The following is a 15000-nucleotide window of genomic DNA, read 5'->3' on the forward strand; positions in this document are numbered from 1 at the left end:
TATCCTTCTCTAGCTTCTGGGACCTCACTTGTCCTTGAGTTCTCGAAGATAATCATTAACGATTCAGAGATTGCTTTGGCTAGTTCCTTACATCCTCTAGGGTGAACTTCATCTGTCCTGTTGACTTGAATATGTGTGTTTCCAATCACTGAAAGTACCAATAGAATTTTTCTGTAAAAAGAGTTTCTTTACTTGGCTGCATTTAAAAAAAAAAAAAGAAGTGTCAAAGCTTTCTTTGTCTTCTGTATTTTGTTCTAGGAATGGTTTAGTCAGTTGAGGTACAGCTCACAGTTTGGAATCTATAATGAGCTGTTAGCCATTGGGCACTGTTGGGAAGGAGAATGGAATGATTCTAAGTGTACTCTGACTCTGGTGTTGAGTCATTAAGTAGCGAGACCTATTGTGACAGAAACTGCCACATAAGGGCAATAGACTCACTATTGCATTGCATCTATTTTATGTTTGTTTTTTGCTTAATAGGCAATTGGTCACAAGGTCAGTCAGCTGTGGAATCATCCTGTCAACTCTAATTTTATTGCAAGGAACTCTGTTAAACTTTTGCTTGATAAACTTAGGAAGAGACAGGTAAGAGTTTGGTGGTGGCAATTGCTTGTTTTTTAATCTTTTAGCTTTGATAGTCTTGAGCCCAATGTATACTCTACCATTTGGACTGTTAGCCACTTTTAACTCAGTATTTAAGAAGCTGCTTTACCACTTTTGTGAAGTAATATAAAGTGTTTTTCCTTTACAGCATAACAGACCAGTGGTGGACAGACTGTCTGTCCATGTAGAGTTTCTGCCACTTAACTACTTAGTTGATATGCTGGCAGAGGTAGAGGATCAAGGTAACATTATTATAATTAATTATTATTATTCAGCATGTTTATAACAGTAGTGCCCAAGGACCAAAGAGAAGTGGGTTCTTTCTGTACTTTGTTCCTTTAATGAGCTGTCTGTGTGCCCTGGATGTGCACATAGGGTTTTATCCTGTCCCTATGGAAGACTGTGGCCAAACACCATTGATTTCCATAGGTGCAGGATTGGGCCTGTAGCTCCCATTTCCACTAATGGAAGCTGTGTGCGCGCAGAGAAATGGAGTTTGGGGTTTATGTGTAGAACAGGCTTACAAAAAGCAGTAGTGTAGAGCTGGAGTTCCCACCATGGCTGTGAACATCCTCAGCCCCTTAAAGTGTTCCTGCCCGAATTTCTCTCAAAAGGGCGCCAGTGGGTATAGTGGAAAGCCAGGGTGGTATGGCTGAAGTGAACCAAAGGAGTGAGGCTGGAATGACTTCTTCCTGTTTCAGGTATAACTGCAAGCTCAGTTATTGTTTAAAAGCTAAGAGCTTTAAATAAAAATGAAGTGACAAACCCAATTGGGGCATGTGGGTTAGCAATGCATTATTAAAAACCACACATGCAAGCTTTGGTTTTAGAAAGGATGTATACAGAATGCCTGATAGTCTCTCAGGAGTAGTTACCTACCTTTGGGTATATTAACCTTTCCATAAGAATTACATGTGTGTGTAATGGGCTTCTTACCTTTCTGATATCACTACTCTGTTTTCCCTTATTCAGCCAGTGGTGGGTAGTTTCTCCCTAACAAATGGGCAATTTGGGGTTTAGCTCTCTGGCCAAACCTCAATAAGAGTTCTCTCCTTTTGGGGGCAACCAAGACATTTAAAAACAATATGGTCCTAAACGGCCGTCCATGGGCTAAATAGTTTATTCACCTCCCCAGGCTGCAGCTTTCTGTTTATCTTCTTGTCAAGCTAAAATGCAATAATTTGCCTTCTCCAGGCTCAATCAAGGGCCCTTTCTCCACAGGCATCAGCTATGGTGTTCCAGTTGATAGGGGACTTCTTCCCACTTTGTTGGAAACTCCAACTTAGTATTTTTTAAAGAGTGGTACCAACACTGAGCCTCCAGCCTATACCAATTCTGTATTGTCCTAGAGTTTTTCCTTCTTTTCACTGTCTCTTCAGGCCTTGAACCACTTACCACTTTCCAGAGCGCCTACCTGTTCATTGGCCCCTCCTTGGCTCACTGCTTCTGTAGCTTTCTTAGTGAAAACCCGTCTCCACATCTCACCACCTACTCCCTTGTAGGTCTCTCCCTTTCTGAGCCAGCTTTTTATATATTTCTGTCCCATGGTTCCCTTCTGGTGACATGATCCTTCTGGGAATCATAACCATCCTAAATCCCTGGCCTTAAAGGGTTTAGGCCCAGATTTTTAAAGGTATTCAGGTGTTGCTGCACTCAGTGTTTCAATGCCTAGCTGATTTAGGATCCTAAATAGAATTTAAAAAAAGAATTTTAGGCACTTAGGAGACTAAATCCCATTGACCGTTTTAATCTATTTTAAGGTTTTATACTGGTGCCTATCTGTATTGTCAATTGAGTGCCTCTAACATAAAATTAATAGCAAAATCTTCAGTGCATCTTGTAGAGTCTCTGGGTCTCCTCCCTGTGGGATATGTTCTGTTTATGTCCCAGTAAAAAGCAGACTGGTGCTGCCAGCTTTGAAAGGGGTCAGCACAGTCTGCTACAATCTGGAAAGCAGCCAAGGTTAAATGTTAATCAAATCCACAATTACTGATACAGTTTCCCCCCTAAATTACATTGCTTGCGATTTCACGTAACAGTATTATGAAACTGACAATACCAGGACCACTTTCTATAAGTCCTTATTCAATTTACACTCAAGCAAAACTTCCATTGATTTCAGAGTTTTGCCTGTGTAAAATCTTCAGGATTTGACCCGGTGTCCTGAGATAAAAGTGGCTGACAGACTCAATCTTATGACCTGATATTATATTGATACAGACTTTAAAGGTTCTAGGAGTCTGTTTAAAAAAAAAAAAAAAAAAAACCATAGAAGTCAATAGCAAAGCTCCCATTAGCTTCAATGGACTCTGGATCAGCCCTTATGGGCTAGATTCACAAGGGTACTTGGGCATCTAGAGAGGTAGTTAGTCACTTAAGCCCAACATTTTGGCTCCATTGACATGTGCAAAATCACTTCTCAGCTGCCACCTAACCCTGTAGGTGATTAAATCCCCATAGGTACCTACATTCTACATGTGGGCATGCTCAAAGCCACCTAAGTTCTGACGCTGCCCAACAGCTATTGAGCTGCTTGAAGCCCATGCTCAAACCGAAGCCCCAGCAGGATTCGCAAACAAGGTGTTTCCCGGCCTACCTCTCCAGGGCAGCCCAATCCTGTAGGTGTGCTCAGAGTGCTCCTCTAGGGTCAGGCCCACACAAAAGACAGTCAGGGGCAAGCAGGTTGGGAATTTTTCAGGGGTGTGGGTGTTCCAGATTCAGATTCTTGCTCTGTTAGATTTGGAGCTGGGATTTGAACCCTGTTTTCCTACCCAACCACCAGGTTATAAGGGATTCTGGGATGGGTCTCTCTCAATCTCTTATTTGGAGCTGTTTCATTTTTGTATAAATAAATATTATTGGAGCAGGGACTTTAACCTAACTCTCCCACATCCTAGGCAAGTGCCCTAATCACCAGGCTGTAGAGTCTTTCTCTCTCTTTCCAGTGAATATTTAAATATTTATACCAAGTGGACTACCTCTCAGAGGGAGATGGAGAGAGGTCCACCCCAGAATGCCCAGTAGCCTAGTGATTGGGGCACTTACCTGGGATGTGGGGGACCCAGATTCAAATCCCTGCTCTGCCTGCTTTGGAGCAGGAAGTTGAACCCAGGTCTCCTACATCCTAGGTGAGTACCCTAAGTACTGGGTATAATGAGGTGGGTGTGTCTGTGTCTGCCTTTTTGCAAGAAAGGGCTGACCTGGCTTAGGCACCTAATTCCAAGAAAGGGTTTGCAGCTGAGATACCTAAATGGAGGGAAACCTCTCCCTCTGGCTCATCAGTCAGGTGGGTAAAGCCGAGATCAATGGGAGTCAGGTGCCAAAGTGCCTTTTTGGATCTGGGCCCTAAGCCCCCCACGTCTTTTTCTCTGCATTTCTCTCCCTGCTTCCTTAGGTGGCTCCCCACTCAGCGTGCTGGATTCTGAGAATCTTTCTTTGGCATTGAACTCTTTCCATGTACTGTATGAGGAGCTGGGGCACCTAACTTGGAGCTGAGAATTCCAGTAGGCGGCAGCGTGCCTAATAGTGAGGCATTATAATGCTTAAGAAACTTGGTGAATCTAGCCCTGAGTCCTTACGAGAATTTTTTTTGTCTTTATGAAAAAAACTAGGGGCCAAAACTTTTAAAAACTGAGGGCTTGAATTTCAGAGATGCTGAGCATCCAAGTGAAATCAATGAAAGCTGCGGGAGGAGGGCTCCACATCTATGAAAACACATTTTAATCCTAACTTTGGTTACCTCAGATTGAAAATGTTGGTCATGGTGTCCTTGGGATTGAAAGTATTGGTGCAGAAGAACATTCATTGTGTAAATGCTGATGTTCTCAATGTACTTTTCCAGGTCTGAATCCATTTGAGGAAGAAGACAATGTGAATGCAAAATTCGTAGAGGAAACAGCACTGAAACACACCATGATGCTTTTAGGCCTGTAGTACTGCTAAAATATATTGGGTTACTTCAAAAAGCATGTCAGTCTTTCTACGTATATCACCATTTCAACAAGCATATTTGCAACTAAAATTCCAGGGTTTAATACTTCTCAAAAATTGTTAATATTTATAAAACAAATGTCATATTAAAGGCTCCCAGTTTTCGGTTGCAACCATTAACTAGTAAAAGGCTGCCCAAAATAATATATGCTCCACTCTACTCATGCATGTATTGAGGAGGGACTAGACTGAAATTGCAGACTTGCTAGTAAATACAAGGAAGATAAAGGATTGGAGCTGGGGGGAAATATATATCTGATATAGACCCTGCTCTCCAGCTAAATATGTTTTTATTATTCAGTTTTACACTGTGGAATGGCTGAACAGGAGTAGGTGTAGAAAGTTTCGGAATATGGTGGGAAAAGTTTCTTTAGAATTTTATTTTTATTCTAATACTACTCTTACAGGCAAGACATTTCTTAAAAAAGAACAGTCCAATTACATTGCGAAATAATGAGAAATTGGCAGCTGTTATTGCACTAATGTATAAAGGATTTCTTTGAGATTGCGTAGTATAGGCTAGAGGCAACAAATGCGGAGTAACTCTTTGTATATAATGTATTAATAAAGATGTATAAATTCCTCATACAGACGGTACATCTCTTTACAGTACTGCCCCCATGCCTTTGGAGTTGGGTTTTAAAATACTTGCTCTCTGTAATGTGTATAAGAATCTTTCCTGATGTTTATAATGTACTGTACAATACAGCAGGAGAAGAAAGTTTCTTTGGAAACTTATCGTTACAGTGACTTTGATGAATTGTATTTAATTCTGCCCCTATGACTTTAAATGTTTTTAGATCAAGTGTTAGATTTTTTTAAAATTGCTACAGATTTTTTTCCTTCGGTTCCCAGCTATATTTATACAAAACTGACCTAACCCATTTATTTTTTTTAGCTGTGAGCTATAACAGCAATTTAAAAAAAGTAGTGCTTTGGTACCAAACAGGGAAAATTTGTGAACCTCAGACATGCTGAATTAGCATGGAACAGATGTACTTCCATTTACTGGGTAAGAAAGTGTGCCAAAGTTTCAGAAGTAGTAAACTAGAATGAATTTGATGTTACTGGAATTAAAAAGAAAAAAAAAGTATGTTCCTCAAGCTCTCTGTATAACTACCTCTGTTATCCTTTCTCAGCATAGTTTCAAATAGGGGAGTATGTTCCCAAACTTGTGTACCTATTTTGTGGTGCTGAATAAGAGAGATTCCGCTCCCGAAACAGGGCCCTTCTTACACTTTACTTCTCAGTATACAAGAGCATTCACCCCTTCTTCTCCTCTTGCTCCTTCTCAATAATGGGACTTGTTCCCTTTACTACGGTTGCCATCAGTGATAAAGGAGGATTAGCTTTCTCACTGGTCTGTAGTGAGAGAAAGGGCATTTTTTAATTTAAACAGACATGCCTGACAATTATCTTCAGTCCAAACTGCTCCCCATATTGATTTATTTGTATAATGAATAAGGACATAGTTCAATTATGTTAATATTAAAAAGAAAATCTACAACATCTTCTCTTGTTTATTGTACCTGTTTGTACTTTATAAGCATTTATTAACAAGTTAAAAACCGATTTTGATTATTGTTCACTCCTCTTAACATTTCAAAACCGTGCTATGTTTTGCATACTGAACCCCCATTAGCTACAGGGACTATTTAGCTATACTGTCTGCTTTAAAAATATTTTGTTTACAGTGTGAATATTTTGGCAAACTGCTAGCAAACATTTAAAAACATTTACAGTCTTAAAAGCTGTTGGCTTTGCATATTCAATTGCTACTACTGGACTTATGATTTAGATGAAGATCACTTGTTCAGATTTCAATTGGCTTTACAATAGGTTTTCTTATGTGTCTCATATTTGAACCAGGTTCAGTTGGTTTGAAAGGAGCCAAAGCACCATAGGGACGTGGCAAAGGCAGAACATTTTCATCGTCTGGGATATATGCGTTGGGGCGCTGCTCCGCTGTTGTATAGATACTATTTGGCAAGGCATACTGTTCCTCTTCTGCAGCACGCTGTGAAGAAACACATTTTAATCTGATATAGAAACTGACAGTCTGTTTCACAACTCATGGCGAAGACCGTACTTAGAACTCCATTTACCACTTCAAGCACTTTACAAAGAATACTAGTGTACTAATATCCCCATTTTGACAAATGAGGAAACTGAGGTGCAGAATATTGAAGTGGCTGTCATAACATGGGGGAAACTGTTAATTCCACAGAAGTGTCTAATTCCAAAGCAGTTTTGTTGGGTGCACTGTGCACTCTCCTCCATGCTCAGGAAGTTTTTGCCAGAGAGAGGTGGAAAGCCCATGGCCTGCCTTCATCCAGCCCTTGGGGAGGCCAGTGCTGTCAGGAGTGCTGTAAATACTCTACTGAAATTGTACTTTGTCCTGCCTGGTGAGCCAGAGGTTGAGGGAACCTCATACAAACAGGACATCTTTTTATAATACTGCCTCTGCTTAGTGTGAACTCTCCCCCTACAGATCACTGGTTGTCCCAGTTGGTTTTAAGGAGGCAAGCTGCCCATTAAGGAACTTGCAACATTTCCCCATGTGCTCTTCCTGCCCACTGCCATCTAGCAATCTAATCTCCCTTTGTCTCTGCCAGTCTAGCATCTACAAGCTCCTAAGAAAAAAGGTTGGGTTAGTTTCTTCCTTTGCGCTATCGTCCTGAAACTGAATCCTCAGTATATTATCTGAAAAGATCAGTGCTCCTCTATCTTGCCACCATCAAAATAATTACAGTGTTTAAACTGACACGTACAGCTTCCTTTGAGCACTAGACAACAGCTGCCCAATTAGTGAATTTTCATTCTATACAGTGTGCAGGACTTCTGTTGTGACTCTCCACGAAGCAGCTTGGCAATAAGCTCTTCCACGAGCATGGGTCAGTCTTGCCCTATTCTTCAAGAAGACTCCCCTCCCCCAAACTATGGAGAATGGGAGATGGCCAATAAGAAGCCACACAGCAAAGCCCTTTAAAAAAATAAATGAACTGGAACAAGGTGAATGAATCCCAAATTGCACCATATGACAAAAGCCTACCTTTTCTCTGGCTTCAGCTGCCGCTTTATGCATCTCCTCATTGCGCAATACCTTCATCCACTCAATCTCTGTTTCTTTAGGAGGAGGGAGACCTTTCTCTATCCTTGATGAGACAGTCAGCAAAAATTGTTCTTTGTCCCTCATTTCCTGTTGCAATTTAATGGTAATTGCTTGCTTCATGGATAACTCTGCAATAAGAGCCATCATCTTCTGGGTTTTATCTTTTATTTTCTGCTGTATTTCATTCATCTGGAATCAATAACATTAATTCAACTTTAACCAGTTCTTCTCTTTACATACACACTTGAGAACCAATCTTGCTTTCAGGATCTTTATTTTCAGAGAACTAATGGAAAACTTTTTCATCAAAGCGGTATATAATAGGAAATACAGAAAATCTATATGACTCTCTGGATGATTATATCAACAAGGAGTCTGGTGGCACCTTAAAGACTAACAGATTTGTTTGGCCATAAGCTTTCGTGGGTAAAAACCTCACTTCTTCGGATGCATCCGTGAGGTTTTTACCCACGAAAGCTTATGCTCAAACAAATCTGTTAGTCTTTAAGGTGCCACCAGACTCCTTGTTGTTTTTGTAGATACAGACTAACACAGCTACCCCCTGATACTGGATGATGATATGGTGCTTTTATTTGTACAATACATATTAATCATTTCAAAAGCCAGTAAGGTAAGATAAATATAATACATGAGCTAATGCACATATTGTTCGTCCTCTATTTCTTTTTCTGTTGAATTGGAAAGGAAAACTATCTCCATTAACCTTATTAGTTATCACTTTCAATGTTAGTACTGCTAAGCCATACTGTTATTTTGGTCTAGTCTTTAAAAAACTAATGTTCACATTTGTGTGTGCACAAATAATGACCCACTTATTTGTGAATTTACATGCACATTGTGTTCAGTTACACATGCATTTAAAAGTCTAATATTTGTTGTTTATACATTTGCAAATACAATATACAGAAGTGTGTGGGGCAGAAAAATTCTCGGAAGAGTTTTCACATAAGGGACCCATGAAATCCCCCCGAAAATGTGTGTGTCCAGCTGATGAACCAAGAAAATAACGTAGAATTTTTGTGAAACTGTCATTGTTCCCAGGGAGCATAAAATACAGGCTAGGGGTTCAGTACTGGATGGAGAAAAAGTTCACCTTAACTGTCTATTTTTTAAAGCATGGTTCTACATTTAAAAATAAATGTTACATTCCTAGTCACCCAGTCTGCTCCTTGTGTACATTCAGAGCCATACCAACTCGCTTTCAGTAGAAAACATTTTCTCCTGTTTTACTCCTGTTGGCACAGCAGAACCAACCCACTATTAAAAAGGTAGGCCTGGGATGAAATCCTGGCCCCACTGAAGTCAATAGCAAAACTCTTTAACTTCATAGTGCAGGATTTCATCCTGGAAGCTGTTCCATATTGTGCAGAGTGAACCGCATTGTATACCACATTGTATTCACTTATGCCTGCATGAGCCCAGTGAAGGCAACTGGAGGTACAATGTCGAGACAATGGGGTGGTACAAAGGTAACATTTCTGCAAGTCAGTTAGGCTCTTGCTGGTGATGATGCAGAAGAACGAACCCCAACTTGACTTCCAGCAGGTATGGTAGAAACAGCATCTGTTCACTTTTAAGTGACCATATGTGACAGAATTATTGAAAGAGGAAAAAACTCGATACCATTTTTATCCACAATATCCCTTTCTACAGTCACTTCTCAGGCCTGGTCTACACTACGATTTTAGGTCGAATTTAGCAGCATTGCCTCAATTTAACCCTGCACCCATCCACACGACGAAGCCCTTTTTTTCGACTTAAAGGGCTCTTAAAATTGATTAATTTACTCCACCTCCGACAAGGGGATTACGCTGACATCGGCAATTTGACGGTATTGGCCTTCAGGAGCTATCCCAGAGTGCTCTATTGTGACCGCTCTGGACAGCGCTCTCAACTCAGATGCACTGGCCAGGTAGACAGGAAAAGTCCGGTGAACTTTTGAATTTTATTTCCTGTTTGGCCAGCGTTGCGAGCTGATCAGCACAGGTGATCGTGCAGAGCTCATCAGCAAAGGTGACCATGGAGTCCCAGAATTGCAAAAGAGCTCCAGCATGGACCGAATGGGAGGTATGGGATCTGATCGCTGTATGGGGAGACGAATCCATGCTAGCTGAACTCCGTTCCAGTAAACGAAATGCCAAAACATTTGAAAAAATCTCCAAGGGCATGAAGGACAGAGGCTATAAGAGGGACTCGAAGCAGTGCCACGTGAAAATTAAGGAGCTCAGGCAAGCCTACCAAAAAAACAGAGAGGCAAATGGCCGCTCCAGGTCATAGTCCCAAACATGCTGTTTCTATGATGAGCTGCATGCCATTCTAGGGGGTGCAGCCATCAGTACCCCAACCCTGTGCTTTGACTCCGTCAATGAAGTAGGGCGCAACATGGAAGCGGGTTTTGGGGACGAGGAAGATAGCTCACAGCGAGGAAGCGGAGAAAACAGTTTCCCCAACAGCCAGGATCTGTTTCTCACCCTGGACCTGGAGCCAGTAACCCCCGAACCCACCCAAGGCGGGCTCCTGGATCCTGAAGGCGGAGATCCTGGATCTCTGGTGAGTGTAGCTTTGTAAATATTAGACATGGTTTAAATGCAAGCATGTTTAATGATTAATTTGCCCTGGCATTCGTGGCCAGTACAGCTACTGGAAAAGTCTGTTAACGTGTCTGGGGATGGAGCGGAAATCTTCCAGGGACATCTCCATAAAGCTCTCCTGGATGTACTCCCAAAGCCTTTGCAAAAGGTTTCAGGGGAGGGCAGCCTTATTCCGTCCTCCAGGGTAGGACACTTTACCACGCCAGATCAGTAGCATGTGGTCAGGAATCATTGCAGAAGAAAGCATTGCAGCATATGGTCCCGGTGTTTGCTGGCATTCAAACAACATCCATTCTTTATCTCTCCATGTTATCTTCAGGAGAGTGATACATTCATGGTCACCTGGGTTGAAATAGGGTGGTTTTATTAAGCGGACATTCAGAGCTGCCCGATCCTGCTGGGCTGTTTGCCTGTAGCTGAACAGAAATGTTCCCCGCTGTTAGCCACGCGGTTGGGGGAGGGGTGAAGCCATCAAAATGCGACCTTGTAACAAAAGCACATGTGCTATATAATGTTAACAGCAAGGTTTGCCGGGAAAGAGTGTACCATTGTTCTATAAAATATACTTTTAACTACCACTGTCCCTTTTTCCCTCCACCAGCTGCATATGTTTCTCCTTCCCAGAGGCTAGCGAAGATTAGAAGGCGAAAAAAACACACTCGGGATGAAATGTTCTCTGAGCTCATGCTATCCTCCCACAGTGACAGAGCACCGCAGAATGCGTGGAGGCAGACAATATCAGAGTGCAGGAAAGCACAATATGAACGCGAGGAGAGGTGGCGGACTGCAGATGATAGGTGGCGTCAGCTTGCTGACAGAAGGCAGGAGTCAATGCTCAGGCTACTGGAGAATCAAACTCATATGCTCTAGTGTATGGTTGAGCTGCAGGAAAGGCAGCAGAAGCACAGACTGCCGCTACAGCCCCTGTGTAACCAACCACCCTCCTCCCCAAGGTCCATAGCCTTCTCACGCAGATGCCCAAGAACGTGGTGGGCGAGGGGCCTCTGGCCACCCAGCCACTCCACCCCAGAGGATTGCCCAAGCAACAGAAGGCTGGCATTCAATAAGTGTTAAAGTGCAGTGTGACCTTGTCCTTCCCTCCTCCCCCATCCGTCCTGGGCTACCGTGGAAGTTATCCCCCTATTTGTGTGATTGAATTAATAAAGAATGCATGAATGTGAAGCAACAATGACTTTATTGCCTCTGCAAGCGGTGATCGAAGGGGTGGGGGGAGAGTGGCTAGCTTTCAGGGAAGTAGTAAGCTACTACTTAACCGGGGGGGGGAGGGGTTAATCAAGGAGAAACAAACAGAACTTTCACACCGTAGCCTGGCCAGTCATGAAACTGGTTTTCAAAGCTTCTCTGATGCGCACCACCCCCTCCTGTACTCTTCTAACCTCCCTGGTGTCTGGCTGCACATAATCAGTAGCCAGGCGATTTGCCTCAACCTCTCACTCCGCCATAAATATCTCCCCCTTACTCTCAGAGATATTGTGGAGTGCACAGCAAGCAGTAATAACAATGGGAATATTGGTTTGGCTGAGGTCTATCAGAGTCAGTAAACTGCACCAGCACGCTTTTAAACATCCAAATGCACATTCTACCACCATTCTGCATTTGCTCAGCCTATAGTTGAACAGCTCCTGACTACTGTCCAGGCTGCCTGTGTATGGCTTCATGAGCCATGGCTTTAAGGGGTAGGCTGGGTCCCCAAGGATAACAATAGGCATTTCAACATCCCCAACGGTTATTTTCTGGTCCGGGAAGAAAGTCCCTTCCTCCAGCTTTCGAAACAGACCAGAGTTCCTGAAGTTGTCCAGTTTTGGGCCCCACACTACAAGAAGGATGTGGAAAAATTGGAAAGAGTCCAGCAGAGGGCAACAAGAATGATTAGGGAGCTGGAGCCACATGACTTATGAGGAGAGGCTGGGGGGAACTGGGATTGTTTAGTCTGCAGAAGAGAAGAATGGGGGGGATTTGATAGCTGCTTTCAACTACATGAAAGGGGGTTCCAAAGAGGATGGCTCTAGACTGTTCTCAGTGATACCAGATGACAGAACAAGGAGTAATGATCTCAAGTTACAGTGGGGGAGGTTTAGGTTGGATATTAAGAAAAACTTTTTCACTAGGAGGGTGGTGAAGCACTGGAATGGGTTACCTAGGGAGGTGGTGGAATCTCCTTCCTTAGAGGTTTTTAAGATCAGGCTTGACAAAGCCCTGGCTGGGATGATTTAGTTGGGAATTGGTCCTGCTTTGAGCAGGGGTTGGACTAGATGATCTCCTGAGGTCCCTTCCAACCCTGATATTCTATGATGCGAGCGTCATGTACCTTTCCCGGCCATCCCACGTTGTTGTTGGTAAAACGTCCCTTGTGATCCACCAGTGCTTTCAGCACCATTGAAAAGTACCCCTTTCGGTTTATGTACTCGCTGGCTTGATGCTCCGGTGCCAAGATAGGGCTATGGGTTCCGTCTATCGCCCCACAGTTAGGGAATCCCATTTCAGCAAAGCCATCCACTATGGCCTGCACATTTACCAGAGTCACTACCCTTGATATCAGCAGCTCTTTGATTGCGTTGGCTACTTGGATCACAGCAGCCCCCACAGTAGATTTGCCCACTCCAAATTGATGCTCGACTGACTGGTAGCTGTCTGGCGTTGCAAGCTTCCACAGGGCTATCGCCACTCGCTTCTCATCGGGACAGAGTAGGCCCCATATCTACTCTGGCAACAGCATCAGAGGACCCAACCACATCAGCCACACCATCAGGGGATCATTCACCTGCACATCCACTAATGTCATATATGCCATCATGTGCCAGCAATGCCCCTCTGCCATGTACATTGGCCAAACCGGACAGTCCCTCCGCAAAAGAATAAATGGACACAAATCAGACATCAGGAATGGTAACATACACAAGCCAGTAAGTGAACACTTCAATCTCCCTGGTCATTCTATTACAGATTTAAAAGTCACTATCATTGAACAAAAAAACTTCAGAAACAGACTTCAAAGAGAAACAGCAGAACTAAAATTCATTTGCAAATTCAACACCATTAATCTGGGCTTGAATAGGGACTGGGAGTGGCTGGCTCACTACAGAAGCAGCTTTTCCTCTCCTGGAATTGACACCTCCTCATCTATTATTGGGAGTGGACTACATCCACCCTGATTGAATTGGCCCTGTCAACACTGGTTCTCCACTTGTGAAGTAACTCCCTGCTCTCCATGTGTCAGTATATAATGCCTGCATCTGTAACTTTCACTCTATGCATCCGAAGAAGTGAGGTTTTAACTCACGAAAGCTTATGCCCAAATAAATCTGTTAGTCTTTAAGGTGCCACCAGACTCCTTGTTGTTTTTGTAGATACAGACTAACACGGCTACCCCCTGATACTTATGCATGCGAAAGTTTCGCAGCCTCTGGGAATCGTCCCAGACCTACAACACTATGCGGTCCCACCAGTCTGTGCTTGTTTCCCGGGCCCAGAATCGGCGTTCCACGGCATGAACCTGCCCCATTAACACCATGATGTGCACACTGCCGGGGCCCGTACTTTGTGAGAAGTCTATGTCCATGTCCTCATCACTCTTGTCACTGCGCTGCCGATGCTTCCTAGCCTGGTTTTGCTTTTGCAGGTTCTGGTTCTGCAAATACTGCAGGATAATTTGCGTGGTGTTTACAGTGCTCATAATTGCCACGGTGATCTGAGTGGGCTCCATGTTCCTGGTGCTATGACGTCTGCGCTGAAAAAAGGCGCGAAACGATTGTCTGCCATTGTTCTGATGGAGGGAGGGGTAACTGACCACATGGCTTACAGGGAATTAAAATCAACAAAGGGGATGGCTTTGCATCAAGGAGAAACACAAACAACTGTCTCACAGAATGGCTCCCTCAAGGATTGAACTCAAAACCATGGGTTTAGCAGGCCGTTGATTTCACGGAGGGAGGGAGGGAGTGGGAGGCCTGACGACATGTACCCAGAACCACCTGCAACACTGTTTTTGCCCCATCAGGCATTGGGATCTCAACCCAGAATTCCAATGGGCGGTGGAAACTGCGGGAACTGTGGGATAGCTACCCACAGCGCAATGCTCTGGAAGTCGACGCTAGCCTCGGTACTGTGGACGCAGTCCGCTGAGTTAATGCACTTAGAGAATTTTGTGTGGGGACACACACAATTGACTGTATAAAAACGATTTCTAAAAAAACAACTTCTATAAATTTGACCTAATTTTGTAGTGTAGACATACCCTCAGAGTAGAACCACACTTTAAACAAACATAGGTTAGCAGCAGCCATGTTAAATTTCCCTGTAGGAAACAACTTAAACATGGTTGTTGCTGTAATGGGCTGTTCTTATTTATCTGGATCTGTTCAAGCTCCAACCCTAATACCTGGAAAGAAAACAAGACTGGGCCAGATTTTCTTCATTCACTTCAGTTTTCTTCTGTTTTTGGTTGTCTCTTTTCACCTCACTTGTTATCAGTGTCTCTCTTCTGACTTTGCTTTTTCTTTAGGGGGAGAGGGATAGCTCAGTGGTTTGAGCATTGGCCTGCTAAACCCAGGGTTGTGAGTTCAATCCTTAAGGGGGGCCACTTAGGGATCTGGGGCAAAATCAGTACTTGGTCCTGCTAGTGAAGGCAGGGGGCTGGACTCAATGACCTTTCAAGGTCCCTTC

At 43.3% G+C, this 15000-nt stretch overlaps 2 protein-coding genes across 13 annotated transcripts in view; one reads left to right on the plus strand and one right to left on the minus strand.

Annotated features, from left to right (window-relative positions):
• Positions 1–6104, plus strand: part of GSAP (gamma-secretase activating protein) — a 70288-nt gene extending 64184 nt beyond the window's left edge. For 5 of the 6 annotated variants that reach the window (XM_024109166.3, XM_042859376.2, XM_024109167.3 and 2 more), the window contains 3 exons: positions 481–585; positions 752–845; positions 4445–6104. In XM_024109166.3, the coding sequence (XP_023964934.2) occupies positions 481–585; positions 752–845; positions 4445–4536 (291 nt within the window). In that variant the 3' untranslated portion in view covers positions 4537–6104. The remainder of the gene's footprint in view (positions 1–480; positions 586–751; positions 846–4444) is intronic. The other variant, XM_042859377.2, reaches the window with a different exon arrangement.
• A 5-nt stretch (positions 6105–6109) lies between these two features.
• Positions 6110–15000, minus strand: part of CCDC146 (coiled-coil domain containing 146) — a 118558-nt gene continuing 109667 nt past the window's right edge. For 6 of the 7 annotated variants that reach the window (XM_005305782.4, XM_065553832.1, XM_065553818.1 and 3 more), the window contains 2 exons: positions 7646–7894; positions 6269–6610 (listed from right to left, as the gene is read on the minus strand). In XM_005305782.4, coding sequence (XP_005305839.1) covers positions 6407–6610; positions 7646–7894 — 453 coding nt within the window. In that variant the 3' untranslated portion in view covers positions 6269–6406. Of the gene's footprint in view, positions 6611–7645; positions 7895–15000 lie in introns of all 7 variants that reach the window. The other variant, XM_065553825.1, reaches the window with a different exon arrangement.

This window comes from Chrysemys picta, chromosome 1 (genome assembly GCF_011386835.1).
Source record: "Chrysemys picta bellii isolate R12L10 chromosome 1, ASM1138683v2, whole genome shotgun sequence".
NCBI classification, from domain to species: Eukaryota; Metazoa; Chordata; order Testudines; family Emydidae; genus Chrysemys; species Chrysemys picta.